Genomic DNA, 22,543 nt, shown 5'->3' on the forward strand with positions numbered 1-22,543 from the left:
TGGAGTGCAGTAGACCGATCTTGGCTCACTGCAACCTCCACCTCTTGGGTTCAAGTGATACTCCTGCCTCAGCCTCCTGAGTAGCTGGGATTACAGGTGTGTGCCACCACGCTCAGCTAATTTTTGTATTTTTTCAGGAGAGACAGGGTTTCATCACGTTGGTCAGGCTGGTCTCAAACTCCTGACCTCCTGATCCACCCACATCGGCTTCCCAAAATGCTAGGATTAAAGACATGAGCCACCATGCCCGGCGTATTTACTCTTAATCAAATTCTTAGCAACCTGCTTTGTAGTCCTGAACTTAACAGAAACCTGTTGTCAAACTGAATGATACTTCCACAGTCTCCACCCTCCTTTTGAATCTCCTTTGAGCATCATCTTCCCCTCCTGGAAATGTGGGATGGAGATTAAGAGCATGGACTCTAGATTTATATAGACCTGAACTGAAATTTCATTTCCACATTTAACATTTATGAGCCTTTGTCTCCTCATTTAGATAAGGATGGTAACTTTCATCTCACACAGAATTGCTGTGAGCGTTAACTGAGATGTGTATATCAAGTGCTCAGTAGTACTGTGAAATTTTGCTGGGATGATGCAGATCAACTGATCCAACCACTTTTTGTATCCTGACCTAATTTTCTTTGCAACGTTCTCCTATATGGGCTTCACTGATATTGTTGAGCTTTGTACTTCCAACTGACTCACTAACAAGTATTTGACTCTCCTGATTCCCCCAGCATTATCTATCGACCACTTTCTGTAAATGAGCCTTGCCCCAAGCTTTGTATAAATTTGTGTGGTCTCACAACCCTGGAAGTAGATATTATTATAATCCTCCTTTCACAAATGGACATATCATAGAAAGGGTAAGTTATTGAACATAGACACCTTCCTAGCCAGTGCCAGAACCAGCATTCAAATACAGGCATTTATACTACATCTTTGCTCTGAAATTCTGTGTATTTCCAGGGCTCTTTCTTTTTTTCTTTTTCCATAAGTTAACTTATTTCCTTCTGTTAGCTCATCTACTCACAGATGTTTGTTATATCTAGGTAGACATATCTAAAATCTCAATCTCCAGCCACAGTTTCACTGAACTCAATGTCCTAAGATTTCATCCCACAACAAAAGGGCTCAAAGAATACTTGAGACAGTTTCCTTCAGTGTCCTGTTAGCCTACTGGTCCCCTTAACTAGACAATAAGTTACTGCCTTAAGCTTATGAAAGACAAAATGTTCTCTTAAATTCAGTCCCCAAACCCCTACTAATTTTTCTTGTTTCACTCATAGCATCAGTTTGTCATGCCCTTCTGCCTCTGCAATTTTGCTCTTGCCTTTTTTTTCTGACCTTAGTGCCCCTCATCCCACCACCCTTGCTCCGGGCTGCCTTCTAATTGACTCTCGGATTCTTCACTGGCCCACTGTCCTGATTCTACAGGCCAACTGTTACCCTTGCCCTGAAATCTTAATTTTCTAGCCACCACAACAGCCTTATTTCCTCATTTTATAAGGTCAATTGTTGATTATCACCATTGTGATGTTTGTAAACAGCACATCTGCTTCTGGATACAACTTGTGAGCCATGAGTTTACAAACATTAGATTAGAAACCTGTAGCTAGAGCTGGAAGGAGAAAGATTTTGAGAAAAAAGAGTGCCACAAAAATAATAGCAAATGAGATCTATTTACATATATCATTATTTAACAAATATGTATGGAATGCCTACCATAAGCTAGATACTAGGTGTTGGGATAAAGCAGTGGAAAGAATGACACAAAATTGCTATCCTCATGGAAATGTTATCCTAGATTGTAAAGGAAGATAGAACAACAAAATCACAGTTTTGTCACATGGAATTAATGATACGAAGTCTAAATTATGTACGAAAAATATGGAGTGAATCTTTATATATGTTACTGCTATTTTCTCTAGGCTAGTCAAAGAAGACATCTCTAATAATGTGGTATTTAAACAGAGACCTGAAGAAGCTAGGCTAGCAAATGTATGGGGATGAATACCCCTTCTGCTGCCGAAAGGCAGGAAGGAGGATACTGTTTTAGAATTAAACTCTCCAGTAAAGAGTCCCTAGCTACTCGTGACTATTTACAGTCAAATTAATTAAAGTTAAAATTTAGTTCCTTACTGACAGTATACACATTTTATGTACAAAATAGCTACATGTGATTAGTATCAGTTGCACTGTGTAGTGCATTTCCATTATTGCAGAAAATTCTACTGGACATTGATGATTCCAAGCAATAACAATGCGTCCAGTTATGCTGAAGCAAAATTAGTTAGGTAGAGTGTAGCAGACAATCAGGCCAGAGAAATAGTAAACTGAAAGATTACAATGTCTTGTAGGCCCTACTAAAGACTTTATATTTTATCCTATAGGAAATGAAGAGAATTTTCTCAGAAGTGTGACATAATCTGCTTCTTATTATGAAGGATCTGTCTAACTGCTGCCTAAAAGAAAATTATCTTTAAAGGAGCAACGATGAAAGCAGGGAGAATATTAGGAAAACTATTAAAATTGTCTTGGGTAGAGGTGATGGTTGCTGAGATCCAAGTGGCAGTAGTGGAGATGAGGGAATGCTGGTTACGTTCCAGAAAGTATTTAAAACCACAACAAGAATTATATTTTATTATGGTTTGGATGTGGTGTGTAAGGGCAATAAATAATTAGGAAACTTCCCAAGATTTTGGCTTGAGAAACAGCAAAATGATCAGGTTTCATTTTGAATTGAATCATGAGTAGACAATTGAAGGAGATATATATATATATATATTTTATTGCTATTTAGATTTTTCATTTGGAGTTCAGAAACTTATACATTTAGTTTTGTCATGTTTGGCTTAAGATACACACAAAATATTTCAGTGAATAAGTCAAGTAGTGGAAATGACATAAGCAAGATGATAGAATATGATTTTTCAACCCTCATTCCCTTGCTCTTTCCCAGAACAAAACACCAATTTTGACAACCACCCATAGATGAGAGTACTTTTGGGGAGGCCAGGAGTCCAGTGGTAAGGTCCCAGCATACCACTGGATCAAAACATCTGAGAATACACACGTTAAAGAATATAATAACTTTCACTTTACTCACATTATCACTACCCTCAAGGTGGAGAAATCCCCCTGGGCACTTGATTTTTCCCACAGCAGAAAGCGAGAGTGCAGGGGCACTTGTCTCCCCAGCAGCTAGGACACTGCCCAAGTGTCCCACTACTTTCCCACCCCATGCAGAACATTGAGGAGATCTGTGTGGCTGAACAGTGTTCAGGCAGGTAGGAGCAGGAAAACAGGATAGTAGCTCACAGCAACAGGGGCATGGAACTCAATACAATTCCACAGTTTCTACTAACTGCTTCTCAGACTCCACCAAGAGATCCGTGCCTGAGCTGAGTAGGATGCCCATTACTTAGCACAGGCATGCTCCCAACATGATGCACATCCTTACCTTCCCTGTGGCCTGTGCTCCACTTGTGCCTCCACTAAGGGCACTGTAAAACTTTGCAGATTGTACATTAGGTCACAAAGACAGGGAGCTCAACAGTGTTGGATTGGGAGAAGGTGCTTAACCTTGAGCACATCAAGGCACTACCCTAGGGAAAATAAACTCAATGCTCTTAAAATCCGACTTGGCTTTTTGGGATCAAGAGCAAGTATACAATCTTAAGGCTTACTACTGCCAACAGGAGCAAACAGCATGCAGGAGTTACATTGATATAAAATGTCTGAGATGCCCCAAGAATCCTTAGTGAGACTGATTAGTGAAGGTCTTTATCTCTTGAAGGTATTCAGTAAAGACTGGAGGAGGAAGTAACTTCTTCAAATGTGAAGACAGAAATGCAAGACTTCAGATAACCCAACTGCATCACAAAAAGAACACAATAATTTTTCAGTAACAGAGCCCAATGAAATTGGAATATATGAATTAGCTAACAGAGGATTCAAAATAATTGTTTTAAGGAAGCTTACCGTGGTATAAGAAACAATACATGAGGAAAACTGTAAGTTCACGAAAGAGACAGTGGTTACAAAAAGAACAAAACAGAAGTTCTGGAACAGAATACAATGAATGAAAGAATGAAACAGAGATCTTCAACAGCACACTTGATCAAACAGAAGAAATGGTGAACTCAAAGTCAGGTCCTTTAAAATTAGTCAGTCAAAGGAGAAAAAAATGAAATAAAAAAGAATGAATAATGCCTATGAAATTTATAAAACACCATCGACCAAAACAGTATACAAATCATGGGAATCCTAGAAGAAGAAGAGAGCAAAATAAATGGAAAGCTTAATTTAAAAAAAAAATCTGAAATATTCCTCCCAGATTGGGAGGGATGTGAACATCCAGCTTCAGGAAGTTCTACAGTCTTCAACTAAGTTCAACCCAAAGAAGATTACACTGAGCCACATTTTAATCAAATTGTCAAATGTCAAAGACAAAGAAAGCATTTTGAAAGAAACAAGAGAAAAACAACTTACATACAAAGAACGCTCACAAACAATAAGGCTATATTTGCAGAAACTATGAAGGCCAGTAGAATGATATATTCACTGTTCTTAAAAAAAAAAACAACTTCTAGCCAAGAATACTATCCCTGGCAAAGCAATCTTTTAAGAATGAAGGGGAGATATATACTTTCTCAAAGTATTTATCTGAGGGAAATAACCTAGACTTCCCTCACAAGAAATGCTAAAGGAAGTTCTTCAAATTGAAATGAAAAGACTCTAATTAGTAACATGAAAACAGTCAAAAATATAAAGCTCAACGGTAAAAGTAAATATATTGTCATATTCGGAATACTTTACCACTAAAATAAGAATGTAAAAATTACTTTTAACTCTAATATAAAATGTAAAATATAAATGTGATAAAAAGCAGTCATAACCACAAAAGTGTTAATGGACATACAATGTAAAATGATGCTATTGGGACATCACTAATGGAAAATGTGAGGTGAAGGAGCAAAGTAAATGTGTAGGATTTCTGTCATTATCAGCTTTAACTAGACTGATATAAGATTATATTTGTGAGTCTAACAGTAACCATAAAGAAAAACCTCTGGTAGACACACAAAAGATAAATTTAATAAAATAAAAGCATACCACTACAAAAAATATTAAATCACGAAGGAAGACAAGACTGAAAGAAAGGAGCTACAAAACTGTCTGAAGACAATTAACAAAGTGGTGATAGTAAGTCCTTTCACAGCAACAATTACATTAAATTATATGAATTAAATTATCCCATTAAAGTACATACAGTGTCTGAATGAATTAAAAACAAAGAACCAACAATTTGTCCTTAAAAGAGACTCTTTTTAGCTTAAGGATACACATAGGCTGAAAGCGAAGGGAAGAAAAAAGAAACCTCATGAAAATGAAAACCAAAACAAACACAGAGTAGCTATATTTTTGTCCGACAAAATAGACTTAAGTAAAGAATAAGAAATAAAATTATTATATAGTTATAAAGAGGCCAATTCATCAAGAAGATATAACAATTATAAACATATATGCATCCAACATTGGAGCACCTAAATATATTAAGCAAATATCAAATAGCAATGAAAGGAGAAATCACAAAATAAAAATATTAGGGGACTTCGAACCCCACTGTCAACAATGGATAAGTTATCCAAATGTCAATTTAATAAGGAAACTGTGAACTTAAATATAACTGTAGGAAATTAGTATATTAGCATTGAGTATTTTCCCACTGATTTTCAGCCAAAATCAGAATATATTCTCTATTTGGTACCAATAAAATGTTAGTGGTGTGAATAAACTGGGAACATTTGATTTTCAATAGGGTTCAAGTAATGGCAAGAAGGTCACGATTCTATCTGTTTTAATTAATGCTATAAAGAAATTAGGATTTTTACTGATCTATTGATGGGACCTCTGCAGTAGGCAGGGTGCCTAAGAAATAAGTGAAAGTTTATGGAGCATAGGAACACCATTCCACTTATATAGAAGGGATCTGGGGAGTTTTGATGTTTACAGTGTCTAATGGGCACAGCAAGCTTAAGCATGATTTGCAATGGCATGAGAAGTTTGGAAAGAAGAGTGTCATCTCAGATGGTATGGACTGCTTCAACAAATTCCTGTATGCTGGATTTCTCGTAAGCAACAGAATTTGTCTCTAAAATGCATATGTGTAACCTCATATGTTTATAGGACTAACCAAATGAGATAACGGATATAGAGGTCTTAACATATAGGAAACACTTAATAAATGCCAGGGGTTCGTAGCTAGATAATAATAGCAAACTATTTTAAACTATACTCCTGTTCCATGTGATACTTAGTTTAACTGAAATCTCTGAGAATTTTTCAAATATGTTATATAGACACATTATAGGTGATATAATTATATATATAGGTAGACATATAGATAATGAGTTCATTCAGAACAGCAAACTTCTTGGGGGCAGGATTATGTCTTTTTTTTTTTTTTTTTTTTTTTTTTTTTTTTTTTTTTTGCAGGAAAAGAGCTGGGAAAGCACTTATCTCCTTTATTGAACACCTTCAGGGGGCACCTCTGCACTGACCAGGCAGCCAGAGAAGCAAGTAGGCAGGCAGTGGGGGGCAGGGAAGCATGGGGCAGGAAGATGCCCACCCTCATTTCCAGTCCTTGAAAAATTGCTTGAAGATGGGACTCTCACGGCCCTGGGGCAGAATCTCCACCTGAGTGTTCAGGGCGTACTGCATGCGTGAGATGAAGCCCTCGGCCACTTGCAGGGCTGCCTGCCGCTCCTTCTCATTCGCTTTTCGCCCCTTCCAGATATAGATCTTGCCACAGAGCCCGTTGTCCAGCACGAAGCAGTCATCAGATATCAGCAGTTCAAGGGCAAAGGGGCTGGAGTCGGCCACCTTGGTCAGGTTCATCTGTCCAGTGGCATCAGAGACCTTATACAGAGCTGCGGCCTGGGCATTTGCCTTGTCAGCTGTGAGGTCTTCCTCGGGGTTGCCCTCCTTCAGAGCAGGCTTGGGGCCCAGGACCTGGATCATCTCAGCAGGCTCCTCCCCATCAGTGACAATCTCCACCTGGGCTTTGCCCTGTCGCTCACTGTCCCGGATGGCCAGGGCCAGGTCCCTCGCCTTGTTGCGTTCCAGGATGTTGGACTTTCCACCACACCAGGCGAAGATGTTCTGGCCCAGGTCCAGGATGAAGCAGTCCCCAGTGTTGAAGCTGTCCCAGTTCAGTGCCCGCTCGGTGGCACGGATGTTCTTCTTCCCCTTCACCTGGTAGAGTTTCTTGATGGCAGCTGGGGCTCCTGTGGAGGTCTTGTGAAATGCTGACTCCACACCACCTTCCTGGTACTTGAGGCCTCGTGGGAAGTAGCTCATGAAGAGGTCGGACTCATTGCCCTGCACCTCGCGGTGCTGCACAGGCCGCTCTCCCAGCAGCGTGTTGAGGTGCACAGCCAGCACAGCACAGGCCCCCTGCTCATCCCGGGATGACTGCTGACCTATCCACAGGTGCAGATGGGAAACCTCTTCTGGGCCATTGTGCAGCACTAGGTAGGAGTCCCCCGAGAAGAAGACACCCTGGTTCTCTCGTGCCACGGGCACTGGCTTCAGCTTCTCCACCCGCCACACATGCAGGCCTGGATCCTGCACTGAGCCTGGGAATGGAGAGCCACTCTGGGGAATAGCTGTGTACATGCTGTCTTCAGATCTGCCAACACCTTGCTCAGGATTATGTCTTAATTAACGTTGGTCACTTCATTCCCCTATACACAAACTACATTCACACATGCACACTTTAGAATGTACACATTCTTGAAAAATAAAATTTGTCTCAATCTTTCTGAATATTTTCATAAGGACATTTTATAGCTTTATACACTTTTGTTTATTCATTTTTATATGTTATTAAACATATATGGAAGTCCTATGAGGTAGAAGGCACTAAATCATATATTGAATATTTGACAGAAACTATCCCTACTCACAACTCAATGAAAAAGAGTGAATTAAAATAATTCCTAGTTAATGGAATTTATACCAACTTATAGCATATATGTACACCTGTATAATATAAACATACACAGTGATTTATATAGGAAAGATTAAGTTCGGACATTCTACATGAGGGAGCATAACAGCTATTGCCCTGCCTCCTAACTTAGACAATACGAATATGTAAACTCAACATACTGGGGCAGCGTAGCATGGGTTCAAATCCTGAATTCATTACTTACGAGTGTTGTTGAGCAAACCTGGAGTTCCTATGCTTTGGTTTTCTCATTTATAAAATACATTAAAAAAATAAAATTCACCTCATACTGTTAACATTTTAAATGAGTTCTCAAGTGCACGAGACATCTTAGACATAATAATAAGTTAACGATGGCAGAGACTGCATTGTGCTTCTGCTTTCAAGAGAAAATGTGAAAACATACGCTGTTGATGAAAGTAGTTACACAGCATTTATAAGACATTTGTAAAAATAATAAAAAGTAAATAAAATGAAAATAAACGCAAAACACACTGCATTTTAAATGCATAAGCATTGGTTCACAAATATGAAAAGACATGCAGACTGTAAATGTAAACTTTGCAGATAATTTGCCTCAGCCAATCAAGATGTCACAGTAATATGTCCTGGAAAATTGAAGTTAGTGATTGAGAAAGAACACTACTTATAGAGGAAAGAACAATTTTACTGGCTTGCTTTGCATTTGGGTATCTTCTAGAAATTTAATTTACTCTGCTTTGGACACTCTAAGCTGAGAGAATTGAATTCAGGGCTGTAACATGGAAGTAAAGAAGGTCATTCACTAATACTCAATTGTGAATAGGACATAGGATATATGGGATTGATTAAAAGCTGGAGGGCAGACGGGCCAGACTATAAAATGGCCATATTTGGAACTTGATCCTGTAAATGCTGAGTAACTAAGCAGGCCTCCCAACTGATAAATTTCAGGATTTAGATCAGTGATTAAGAAAGGAGGTAGCCAACAACGTGGTAGGAGATACTGGGCTGAGGCAGGAGATCAGAAGCAGAGTGAAGAGGTAGGGGCTATGGTACTCGGCCTAATAATTGATGATTGGGACCAAATGAGGCAGGAGATCAGAAGCTGAGTGAAGAGGTGGGGCCTATGGCACTAGGCCAAATAATTGATGACTGGGGCCAAAGTAGGCCTTTGGCAATTGAAATACAAAGACTTGGATAAATATGACAGATGTGTTCTGCAGTAATAAATTATCAAAGCAATTTTCTTCTGGGATAAGAAAATTCTTTCAATTTATTCTTAAAAGATAAAAACAAATAACTATGTTCATTCCTAAATGAAGGATAATTTTCTTCTCTCCAATTACAGCTCAGTTTCATTCTTCCAGAAACTCCTGAAGTCAATTTGCAAAAAAAGAACATGTGATTTGGCAATGTAAGAACTTTAAAGAAAAAAAATATATAGAGGTCTAATTTTATACAAGATAGAAAGGTTCCTTTTTGAAGTAAAGTGAACAATTAGTTTAGATTTTAGTATTTTTACTATTATTCACTAAAATATCATCTCCCCTATTCATGGTTGTTAAAAGTAGTGCTGATAGTCTGAGATCAATAGAAGATTACTTGCCAGGCTGCCTTTATCATATCAGAAGCCAATCATTGGAGAGGAAGTCCTCGCTGACATATTTGGGGTTTTGTTACCCAAGAAAACACAAGATGTTTCTCAGAGATACTTTCAGTATGGAGCATTTTTTTAAATTATATGTGACAATGATAAATAAGTAGCTTGCAGTAATTTGCTATCACACTCTGTACATACCTAAAGTCCAGTGTGAAATCCACCTTGTACTTCTGAAGGGTTTACAGGAATGAATTTTGCTTTTTTTTGGAATAGAAAATCATAGTAACAAGAGAGTAGAAAAGAATATTAAAGAGAAAGAGGGAGGGAGAAAAGGGAGGAAAACAAGGCCGTATTTCTTTTCAATGCCTACATCTCTGCTTATAGTTTCTGTGAGGCTGGATTACAATAAAAGCTATGGCATTCTCAAAAGATTTAAGGACCACAGATAATTGGTTGGGGGTGGGGAGTGCAAACAGATATCATCAGGCAGAAAACATTCCATTTTTTACTATCATACTTTAAATGTGTTAGAGACCTAAAGGCTTCATGAAATTAATTGCAATTACCACTAAAGAAATTATATTTTAAATTTAACAAAACAAGTAACACTTTTATAATGAAAATTAAACTAAAAATATTTTAAATTCTTTGCTGAAATAAAATGGCCAAGAGAAAATGATGGCAATGCTTATGATAATATAATTTCAACTTTCTCAGATTTTTTTGACAGTATGTGTGTGTGAGTGGGTGTGTGTGTGTGAAAAAGAGCAGACATTAAAAATGTTATGACTGAGGGCCTTACGCTTCTGGACATAGTGGAGTAATAAGCATCAGATTACCCTCATGCTGTGAACAACTACACACAGGACAAAAACCCTACCAAAAGCTTTCTGTCTGGCATCAATTTTCTCACCACAGGCACAAGGTGAGTAACCCACAGGGCTTGGTGGTCTCTCTGACTTGAAGAGTGGGTAACCGGAGTTTAGGAAGAATAAACGGCTGAGAATTTTTAGGCAGATCTTTGAAGAGGTCTCTCTGACCTCTTACCACAGGTAAGTATGAGGCTCTACAAACATAAAGTGAATCTTTACAAAGCCGGGCTAAACAACTCTAAGAGCTTACTCATAGTAGGGAGATGTTCTTGCTCTGATCAGCCAGAATAGAGAGCATTTGGGAAATTCCTATAGCATTTCATGGAGACGTCAAATGCAGCATACTTCTGTAGTAGGAACAAGCTACCCCTAGAGGAACACTTCTCTAAACCTTTTTTTGTAAAGCATAAAAACAGACGTCAAAAGAGCAAAACTGAAAAAAATAACACTATGTAAGGACAGAATACTTATTATTTAATGGAAGATAAATTCTAGATATCATAAGATTAAGTATCTAATATAAAATTACCACCCATTCTAAGAAACAGAAAAATATAATCCTTAATCAGGACCAAAGTAAATCAACAGGGGGAAAAAGAAACAGCAAAAATTTAGGAATCAGAAATGAAGGCACTACGATAGCTATCATAAGATTTTGTAGAGCTTTTGAAGATTTTAAAGAGAGCACAGACATATGGAGGTGGGAAATAGGACATATTTTTAAAAATAAAAGGGATATCCAGAGATGAAAATGCAATAGCTAGCCCGGGCCACATAGAGAGACCTCTTCTCTGGGAAAAAAAAAAAAAAAAATTCAGATTCAGGGGGGGGGATGGCAATTTCCCCCCCTTCCAGCTACTTGGGAATCTGGGAGGGTTGCTTGAGCCTGGGAAATGGAGGCTTCAGTGAGCCATGATCACACCACACCACCGCACGTCAGCCTGGGCAACAGAGCAAGACCCTCTCTCAAAAAAAAAAAAAAAAAAAAAAAAAAAAAAAAAAAAAGAGAAAAAATACAGTCACTGAAATAAAAATTCAATCTCCCTTACACATAATATAGGATTTATAAAAGTTTAGATATGGCAGAAAAAAAGATCAGTGAACTTAAAGATACATTAGTATAATTTATAAAACTGAAGCAAGAATGTTAGCACAAGCTCAGCCTCCCTCACCATGTGATGCCATGTGCCATCTCTGGACTCTGCAGAGTCCCAGCCAGCAGGAAGACCCTCACGAGATATGCTCCCTTGATCTTTTCAGCCTCCATAACTCTACAAATTATTTTTCTTTTCCTTATAAATTACCCGATTTTAGGTACTTGGTAATTTATAAAAGAACCAAGACACACAACTATTTTAAAAAAATCAGAAAGTAACTATTTTTAACAGCCTTAAGAAATATTAAACCAGGCCAGGCACGGTGGCTCACGCCTTTAATCCCCGCACTTTGGGAGGCCAAAGTGGGTGTATCATTTGAGGTCAGGAGTTTGAGACCAGCCTGGTCAACATGGCAAAACTACATCTCAACTAAAAATACACACACACACACACACACACACACACACACAAAGCTGGACATTGTGCGCCTGCCTGTAATCCCAGCTACTTGAGAGACTGAGGCAGAAGAATCACGTGAAACCAGGCAATGGAGGTTGTAGTGAGCCGAGATCACTCCACTGCAATCCAGCATGGGCAACAGAGTGAGACGGTCTCAACAACAACAACAACAACAACAACAACAACAACAACAACAATTTAAGCCAATCAATGAAGCTGTATCAGCCTTGCAGTAGAGAATATTAAGGTTTAAGGTGGCCCTGATCCCCCAGGGTCTCCATCCAACAGATAACATATAATAAAATAATTTTGAAACCCAATGAAATGTTGAACACACATGAGTCTTAAACAAAATTAGAAGCAAAGAGTCTCCAGAGAACTCCAGATCATTTAATTTTGAAGAGTTCTGCCTTCCTATTCCCTTTGAAATGATTCGTAGCTTCAATTGTGTGCTGTAGTAAGGCATACATCTTAAAGTCAACAGGAAATAACTCAGAAATAGGAGCATTCCCCTTTTCTCAAATTTTCTTCCACCTCTCTTCTGATCTTGTTCAAAACCAACAAATACTTCACATTTTCACTGTGGACTCCCCCTTTCTGTCTTGGAAAAAACATGAAGAAATAAGAATTCCTTCTGTCTCAGTCTCACATTTTAAGACACCTGCTTGTGAACTAGAAAGCCTGAAATCACGATAAACAAGGCAAAAAGGGCCAGTGAGGGGGTTCGTAGCAAGCTTACAATGTTTTAATTAGTAGCTTATTAAAATAGTACAGGTTGATGTTAAACCCGCCTATTCTATTATGTAAATATTGTTTCCAACTTTGGCTACAGAATTTGTCATTGGATTTGCCTTTTTTGTTCTCACTCTGTCTTGGCTGTTTGTAGTCTTCAGGATGCAGTCTGTGATCTGCATAATCATTCTGTTTCTCTATTTTATAGAATTATATACATATTTTAAAGCTTGTATAAATCTTTAAAGGTACTTCTCTCAAACATTAAAATGAGGGCATTAATATTGAAAAAAAGTAAATAATTTTTCCATAATACAAATCGTAATCAACTGGAGGAAGACATCCACATTTTCTGTCTTATCAAGAATTCTTTTTACTAATATGTTGTCTTCAGGTAGATTTATGACTAACTTTACAAGAAATTGCCAAGCAGTGCCACGGTTGACTTTTATCACTTCACCTGACCAAGCCATGAAACTTCCAGTCATTCTACATCACATTAATGCTTAACAGGATCAGTACTTTATCTTTTTAGCTAGTGTATTAATTTTAAAGTGATATACTCTTGTTGTTTTAACTTGGATTTCCATGGTGACTTGTTTAGGTGGAGCACTTTTATTTTATTTACTTATTTATTTTGTTTTGTTTTATTTATTTATATTTTGAGATGGAGTCTTGCTTTGTCACCCAGGCTGGAGTACAGTGGTGTGATCTCAGCTCACTGCAGCCTCCACCTCCCAGGTTCAAGCGATTATCTTACCTCAGCATCCTGAGTAGCTGGGATTACAGGTACATGCCACCATACCCGGCTTATTATTATTATTATTACTATTATTTGTATTTTTAGTAGAGATGGGGTTTCACCATGTTGGCCAGGCTGGTCTTGGACGCATGACCCCACATGATGCACCCACCTCGGCCTTTCAAAGTGCTGGGATTACAGGCATGAGCCACCACGTCCAACCAGTTGAGTACCTTTTATATGTGCATACATGCCACAGGTATGTCTCCATTTATGAAATATCTATTATTCAAGTCTTTTCCCTGCTTTCTTTTTTCTTTTGGTGGATTGTCTCTTCCTTGCTCATTTTTAAGAGTTTTTTTTTTTTTTTAACATAAGTTCCTTGACAGACGTATGTTGTGAAAACAGGTTTTTGTCATTTGTATCTTTGCCGATTTATTTTCTTAATTGTATGTTTGTATAAATGAAATTAGAGGAGGAAAGTTTCTGCAAACGTTTATGGTATCTGAAATCCCAGGGACCTCTCTGTTGGAGTCATCTCCCCTGCTCTGCTTTCTGACTTTGGAGGGTGGCAAAGTTTGCACCCAGGGGAGGGTCTAACCACTTCAGCTCTCTGACTTGTTATAACTATGAAATATTTTTAGCTTTTATGCTTTGTTTTGATTGTAAGAACAAGATGAAAGTCACTAGTGGGTTTCTATATCCTAATCAGAAGGGAAAGTCTATTTCATCCAGTTTTAAAATATATTTCAAAAAGTTAGAAAATACGAACAAATCACTCTTGTTAGGAACTCAACTGAGGTGGAACAAGAGCTGAGTTGTTAGGCATCAGAGGAACAATAAACCAAAATAAAAATAACAGTGAAATCTCTCATCACTTACTGTCGTAATATAAACAAGAGAAACTTGGAGAAAGTGCCAGTCCCACTCTGTGTCATTTCTTTCCATGGAACCAGTGCATTTCAAGAGTCAGGTGGACCGGCATAGATGTGGGTCCACTGACAAGGGATTCCCAAACAAAGGGCTCTTCAATTTTATGGACCTGAGGGCTAGGGGAGAGGGGCAAGGGGGAAAGGCTAGGACTGCAAATGTACTAGGTTCTGAAAAAGAGTGGAAAATATGTCTTCAAGGTTTTTCTCTCCCCTTCCCCACATAAAGAGGCTTTGGAAGAGATAGCCGAAGGAGATTTCAGCTAAACACTCCAAGTAAAAGGACTTAGGAAGGAAGGCACCTGGGGTAGGAATGCCAATATAGCTAAACGCTGAATGAGACAGAGGGGGCCTGAGTACTTGCCTATGGCTTTCCTTAGACCTCTGCACCAAATCTGGTGTGGGAGCAGCAACTTTCCCCCATTGTGCCCGCCAGGAAAAGCCTTTCGAGTTACCTAAAGTTGGGCTTGAAAATCACACACAGGTTTTGGACAGAAGCCTTTTGAAAAGAAGAATATTAAATATCTGAAATACAATGATATTTATGTGATAGAGGAAGAAACATATATATATATATGTGTGTGTGTGTGTGTGTGTGTATATATGTGTGTGTGTGTGTGTGTATCTTTAATAGAGTATCATTTAACTATACATAATCTGTAAAACCTAAGTTGAATCATAGCTTTGTAAATAATATTGGAAAATCATGTGTCCTCTCTATGGCACTGTTTTCTCCTTTATATATAATATGCAGATAATAATAGAACCAGTTTATAAGGCTATTTTGACGCTCCTTGTAAAGTTCTGGGACCATTCTGTAAGAGCCCAATGAATGTTAGCTATTATTCGTATGTTTGTTTTTTCAAATCTGATTTTATCCCATTAATCCCTGAGCCATTCCATGGTATTGTGATAGGAATCAATTATCAACCAGGATCTCAATGGTTTTGAGAAAATGGCTGCTGTGTAAAATGAAAAATCCTCCACTCAAACAGTGCACAAAGAATGATGAATCTGTGAGAAATCCACGTGTTCTCTCTCATCTCTGTACCCCCATCTCAAACATGGAAGACCCCATAGACTTTTTGTAACTAACACAGCTTTCTTTTTTCCTGTCTTGAAAGAGTCAAGCAGGCAACAGGAATAATGAAATAAGAGCAAGGGTTTTAGAGATACATAGTCCTGGTTATAAAGACTAATGTACTATCTATGTGGCCAAAAGTGAATTACCTAAATTATCATTGTTTCATGTTCCTCACAATATAATCAGGAAAATAAAATTTATTTGTGGCATGTGAACGCATATTTTAAAATTTAGGCTGGACACAGTGTCTTACACATGTAATGTTAGCTCTTTGGGAGGCTGAGGCAGGAGGACTGCCTGAGCCCAGGAGTGTGAGACCAGACTGGCTAACATAGGGAGACCCTGTCTCTACAAAATATTTTTTTAAAATTAGCCAGAAATGATGGTGCAAGCCTGTAGTCCCAGCTGCTCAGGAGGCTGAGGTGGAGGATCGCTTGAGCCCAGGAGATTGAGGCTGCAGTGAACCATGATCACACCATTGCACTCCAGCCTGGGCAACAGAGTGAAACTCTGTCTCAAAAAATGAAAAGAAAAAAATTATGAAGCTGTATATGGCTTCAATAAATGATAGCTGTAAAATAATTGAAATGCCAAAGGATAGTAGTGCCTCCTATTGTGAATATTTAAGGTTCAATTGCTTCTTATATACATATTAACTTTGAATAATTTGGTGTTCTAATCTTATTGCCTATTACTATACGACAAAGTTTCAGATGTTCAATATAACATTCTCTTTTGTTTAAACCACTGTATTGAAGTGTGATTGACAGCCAAAACACTATATATTTAATGTGTACACGTTGGAGGTAAGTATACACTTGCAAAACCATCATTAAAATCAATCTCATAATCATATACATCACCTACAAGTTTGCTCTTGCCCTATTTATTTTAGCTTTGTGATAAGAACATGTAACATAAAGTCTATCCTATTACTACATTTTTAAATATACAATGTGATATTGTTAACTACAGGCACTACACTTTACTGCAGATCTTTAAGACCTATTCATCTTGCATAACTGAAAATTTATGCCTCTTGACAAACATCTCCAGGTTTCTCCCTCCTCCAAGCCCTTGCTACCCTCTGCTTCTATGAATTTGACTGCCTTAAAATCCTCATGTAAGTGGAATTATTATTTGTTCTTCTATGTTTGATCTATTTTATTTAGCAAAATGCCCTCCAAGTTCATCCACATTGTCATAAATGAAAGGATTTCCTCCTATTTTTAAGGCTGAAAACTATACTATGTATATGCCACATTTTCTTTTTGCATTCATGTGTCAATTAACATTTAGGTTGCTCCACATCTTAGCTATTGTGAGTAATGCTGCAATAAACGTAGGAGTGCAGATTGCTTTACAATTCTGATTTCAATTCCTTTGGCTATATGCCCAGAAGTGGGTTAGTTGGATCATGTGGTGTTTCTATTTTTAGTTTTTTGAGGAAACTTCATACTGTTTTCCAAAGTGGCTGCACCAATTTACATTCTCACCAACAGCATATAACACAACACAATAATTGTCACATATGAAAAGTCTGCAGCTGACACTATAGTCAATGGAGAAAGACTGAAAGCTTTTCTCTATATTCAGAAACAACGCAAAAATGCCCATTGTTGACACTTTTATTCAACATAATACTGGTGGTCCTATATAGATTAATTTGTCCAGAAAAAGAAATGTGACTTAAGTGATGAGGTTCTGGGAATCAAATGCAGGTATCTGTTTAGATTTTGTCACTTTGGACTGCATGAAAATGGCAAATAAATTTTAATAATGATTAAGCCTCAGATACAGCTTCATACACAGTTGCACAAGGTTCTGTACTTATAGGATACCATACTTACTTTAGTGATCTTGAAATCTACAAGCATTTTTGCATAAGGGCCACACTTTTTCATTGTTTTCTGGGCCTACTGAGCCCATGCTGTGTTAACACAAACTAATTATATTCACCTACATCATTGTGTACAATTTAATATAATAAATATAAGCTTTGCAATGAATTTTAATATTACTCTTGTTTCTCCTGCCTTTAGAAAAGGCAATGACCCTGAACCTGAGTAGCTGAGGATAGTTATGAGCCAGATTGGATCTTCCTGTTTCTGCCTCATGTTTTTTTGGGTTTTTTTTTTTTTTCTCTGCTGTTTTCATTGAATATCTTGGTTTTTGCTTAGGTCTCATAACTAAGTATTGTACAACGCTTCTGCCCTTGTTCAAAGTAAATAGTTTACTTCCTGAGTCATTATTCTTTGATTGTTTTGAAAGCCAATTCTTCTCTTGAAATACTGTGCACCATGTTTGCTCTGGGTCAGCAATCTCTGTTTTTGCATTCTCCTGGCCAGCTGTTATTTAAAATCATAGAATACTGACAGCAAGGTGATGGAGGCATGCAGTTTGCAATCTTTTGGGGGGGAAAATTATGTCTACTTACAGTGCAATGTAAGAATAAACTCATTGAATAGAAAATGTAAATTGCTTAGTCAGTACTTTAAAACATGCAGGAAAACCATCTCACAGAACGTACCACTGGGAAGTAACTCAGGAATATGTTGCTGGTCATACCTATGGTTGTGTGAGACTTTTTACTTTTGTTTTATAAACTTGAATCCATCCCACTTTGTCAAAGCAATAGTATATTTCTTACAGGCTGCGACCCTGCCCCTAACTCTAATTTCATCTGGTTCAGTGAGAATCTGTCCATAAATCACAGTGAGCATGGAGGGAAGGGGAAACACTGCGATCGACTTGTGGATATCCAGCATAATCCGGGATCCCTAGCCACGGGAAATTGTTTCACATATGTTCCTTTACCCAAGTTGATTTGATCAAAGTGAACTCCAAGATTTAAAAAGGAGTTATCATGCATAAAGATTTTCTTTTCCCGTGAAACTAATGACCCTAAGGATGAGATAAACTGAAGATGCTGGAGGTCACTTTTATGGGGCCTGAAAGTAAAGACAACACAGTACCTAGGTCTGGGAATACCACTGTTTACTACCCTGGATCACGCTGCCCTGGATTTTCACATATAATTGAAAATATTCACTTTTTTATATGATCTATGCTTAGTTTGGTTTTCCACCACAATCAAACCAAGTAACTTCTAAATAACAAACTGGCTGATCAATCAATGCCCAGTTTTGTTGCTTTTGCTCACATCTGTTTCATATTATTTTCTATTTCTACTGTCTGTCACATCTGAAGGCTAGTATGTAATTTAATAGAATTAGAAAGAGGTAACCTCTTTGGTAATTCAAAGAATATTATTCTCCACAATCTAGAATAATGATATATCATATTTTATTTGTATATGATTATGAAATTATAATTCCATTCCACTGAAAAGTAGACTTAACATCTAATAATTGTTCATCATTTAGTAAGTTATTATTGACATCACATTTGTGCCTAATAATGTTAGATGCTGAAAAAGAGAGAAACCAATTTTTTCTAATTGGTCCCACCATATATATAGAGTTGTAATCCACATTTTCCCTAGAAAGCAGCTTTTCACAGGTAATATTTTCCAAAGTTTAGTCATTTACATGACTTTTCCATAAAGTTATCTGCACACTGTCTGTGCTACTATTTGAGTTTTTCTCTAAATTTGGTTCAAATGTATAACTTATCTAAATATGATTCATTAATATGTATTTAAGATACATATATGACTTAAAGTCTCAAAGTTACTCTCTGTATATCAACACATACTGATTTCTGTTACACAGAAATATAAAGCCACACCTTTGAAACAATATCAAATTGGAAGAGATAGAGTGTTTTGTTAGGAAAAAAACAACATTGGTTCAATTTTGATGTCCAGTGTCCCACATCAGCAATTAGAGCTGCTGTATCTGGATTCTGTGTGGGATGGTATCAGTTAATTATCATTGAAAGGGAAATATATAATAGTTTTTTGTGTTTTTTTTTTAAGTCAGCCTTCAACAGTGCTAGCTATATGATAGATATAGAATAAATGATTTTGGATTTTTTTATTCCCTTAGTATACTATAGAACGTTGCTTGAGAATGTCTTTGAGAATCATGCTTAATTTTCTAACCAGGCAATAATGATCCATAATAGATAAAAAATTGTTTCCTAAAGTGAATTCCACCCAAGCCTGTTCTTTTTATCTTTACTCTGTTATGTTACAGACAGCAAAGAAAAGGGACTGGCATAATAAGGGATTCTGTGGAGCTTTGTCTCAGACAGTTCATTTCAAATTGCAGCCTATATAGGAGTTACCGAAGCCCGAGCAATTTCAGTGAAATAATGTCATTTTAATGCCCATCTTGCCTGATTGTTTTCTGAGACATCAATAACACAATGCTGTCCCTGACAAATGTCTCTAAATCTTCCTTATCTTACTGCAGAACGGCTCTTACAGGATGCATGTGAAACTGGGGCTGGTGCTATACGGTTCCTAGATAGAAACACTTAAACATTAAGTTTCTGAGTTTGAGAGCAAATGAGAATTATTTACCCTGGTTCTCACTAACTGAAGCTTCACCTACTATAGCATCATATGCTTTTCATAGACATTGCCAAGTATTATGCACAGAAGGGGAAAATGATTGTACTCTCTATATTTTGTTAGTTAGTTCTTCTAGATGTATGTATCATACTCTCCACCTTCCTCTGCATCCTAAGATTGTCCAAAAAGTGTTACTTTCATGGTTTCCTTGTTCTCTGATTGCTGTTTGATTTTGATAAATGGTAAGCATCAGCAGAAAACTGGAAAGTGGGATAAAATGAGAGGTTCCCACTCTTCTGGGCTGTAAGAGTGCAGTCAATGAGTTCTTCTATTAAAGATCATCTCTCGTGACTGGTGATTCTTATTTATAGCATAGGCTTCCTCTCAGGTTCTAGTGACTGCTCTCTCCTCTGTCCCATTCAAAGCAAAGGTAGGTAGTTGCTTAACTCTGCTACTTGCCACAGGGTGCTTCACCAACCCTTACTGATTTTCTTTCACTTTGCCCACATTCTCATAATTGTTCTTTTATTAAACTAGATTTAATCACCCCTTTTGAGCTCGTACTTATTTTTCTTTCCTTTTTTTGCTGTGGTTCTGATACACTGATACCAGGAGTAGACTCAAGAAATATATTTTTATAATTTAAATATGGAATTGAATTGTTCATCTATTTCAAAAATGTATAGAAATCCTTCCGGTCAGAACAAACAGGATCCTGGTAATATATGACTTAGAACATCATGTTTATAAAATTTACAGTTATAGCGGTATGCAAAGTAAAGTGAATGGAGAAGTTGTAGGAGTTAGAGTACCTTTGGCAACTTCATATGATGACAATGGTGGTGAAAGAGAAATTGTGATTTGGCCTGATGTTTCTGACAAAGTTAGAGGCTATATAGAGTAATAGACAAAGTGAAAACTTTTAATGCTCAATTCAGGATAGGAAGGAAAGGTATTGGCCAATTTTAACGGTTGTCTGGGTCTGAATATAAGGGTTATAGAACTGCAGAATCAATTAAGTGTTCAATCCCTCCAGTATTCTTGTAGGGTAAGGGAAGGACTGATACTCTGAAATATAGGAATGAGGACTTTTGCGCCAATACAGACAAGGAAAAGGACTTTAAATATCTAAATTTAATTGAACTTCCTTGCTAAACAAATCATACTCTTACCTCCCTTTATGACCTCTGAGCTCATATAGAAAGCTAGATGCTAGCAGAGCAGGCACAGAAAAATAAGGCCTGGTTTATAGTAGTTAACCTGTATAACCACAACAAAAAAAATATATGATTATGCCAATTTGCCTCAGAAAAATCATGAGCCTATGGATGAAATTGTATGTTTTTAATTGTCAACATTGATGCAGTCACTTGAGATTTGAAGCGTTGGCTTATTTTTCCTATCTCAACCCCATCACCATTGAAGAACTCTTTGATAGAATCATGCAATCACTTGTTGAAAACTTGAGTAATGGCTGGAAAAAAATTCTACAAAGGTGTGGTTTTTAATTATACGATATAGTATATGCCCTAGTCAAGTGAATAATATAAGATGAAGTCTCCACTGCAGCTAGAATATGTGTGTCCAGGAGTTAAAATGTGGAAACGGAAGTGACTTTTGGCATTATTCCACCTAATAATGCTGTTGAGAAAATTTTGCTCCCTGTCCCTTCATCCTTTGGTTCAGTAAATTTAGAAATTTTGCACCCAAATGGAAAAATACCTCAATCTGAGAATATGGCCATGGGACGTTATCATGTTCATGTGGGGCTCCTCATGCCATTAAACTAAGAAACAGAGAACAGGGTTACTGGATTGGTCCAAATGCTTGCTACTACTTGCATAACAGAAACTGAAATATGAGAGCAAATAAATATCTGAACCCTATTAAATACACTGGGGAGATTTTTCATATTCTCATGTCAATAGCAACAGTTAATAGATATCTGTGGTAACACAAATAAAGACAGACTCACCAAGTACTAATATTAAGAAAAAATGAAGCTTTCTCACACCTTTTTTCTCCTAACCCTATTCACACCCCATAAACATTCCATTCATTGAATATCTTTTTAAGGGTGTGTCATCCCATTCTTATAGGAGCAAGAATTAGATAATGACCAATCTAATTACTGAAATCTAAGATATATCAAATGATTGTGATATCTGATACTTCTTTCATTTTTAAAAACAAAATGAGATTATTTCAATTCCTGGTGCAAATTACACAAAGTCCCCGCAAATTGTCCATCCTCTGCCAGTATGATTTCACTGTTGCCTTCTTCTATGAGCTCAGGTTTTACCATTCCTCCACTTGCTCACTCTCGTCCCACTAAACAGGTCTTGCAAATTTTGGAACTTGCCAAGTTCATTTCTGCCAAGGGCCTCAACCTAGAACACCTATACCTAGGGCTTCTCATAACTTTCTCCTTGCACATCCATTGGATAATATTCAAACTTCACATCTCAGAAGGTTTTTTATAACAACTACCTAAAATATAAGTGCTTTTCTCATCATGATCTATACATTTTTCAGTTTTATTTATG

At 37.3% G+C, this 22,543-nt stretch overlaps 1 protein-coding gene across 1 annotated transcript; it reads right to left on the reverse strand.

Moving 5' to 3' along the window:
- Positions 1-6,499: 6,499 nt before the first annotated feature.
- Positions 6,500-7,714, reverse strand: LOC108523312 (macrophage-capping protein). Its single transcript, XM_017863839.1, has one exon. The coding sequence runs from the start codon at positions 7,684-7,686 to the stop codon at positions 6,640-6,642; it is 1,047 nt and encodes a 348-aa protein (XP_017719328.1). The 5' UTR covers positions 7,687-7,714; the 3' UTR covers positions 6,500-6,639.
- Positions 7,715-22,543: the final 14,829 nt, after the last annotated feature.

Source organism: Rhinopithecus bieti, unplaced genomic scaffold, assembly GCF_001698545.2.
Source record: "Rhinopithecus bieti isolate Rb0 unplaced genomic scaffold, ASM169854v2 scaffold_68778, whole genome shotgun sequence".
Taxonomy (NCBI): Eukaryota; Metazoa; Chordata; class Mammalia; order Primates; family Cercopithecidae; genus Rhinopithecus; species Rhinopithecus bieti.

Excerpts from the sequence above, each read along its gene's own strand:
- LOC108523312 (XM_017863839.1), bottom strand. The coding sequence starts at position 7,686 with ATGTACACAGCTATTCCCCAGAGTGGCTCTCCATTCCCAGGCTCAGTG.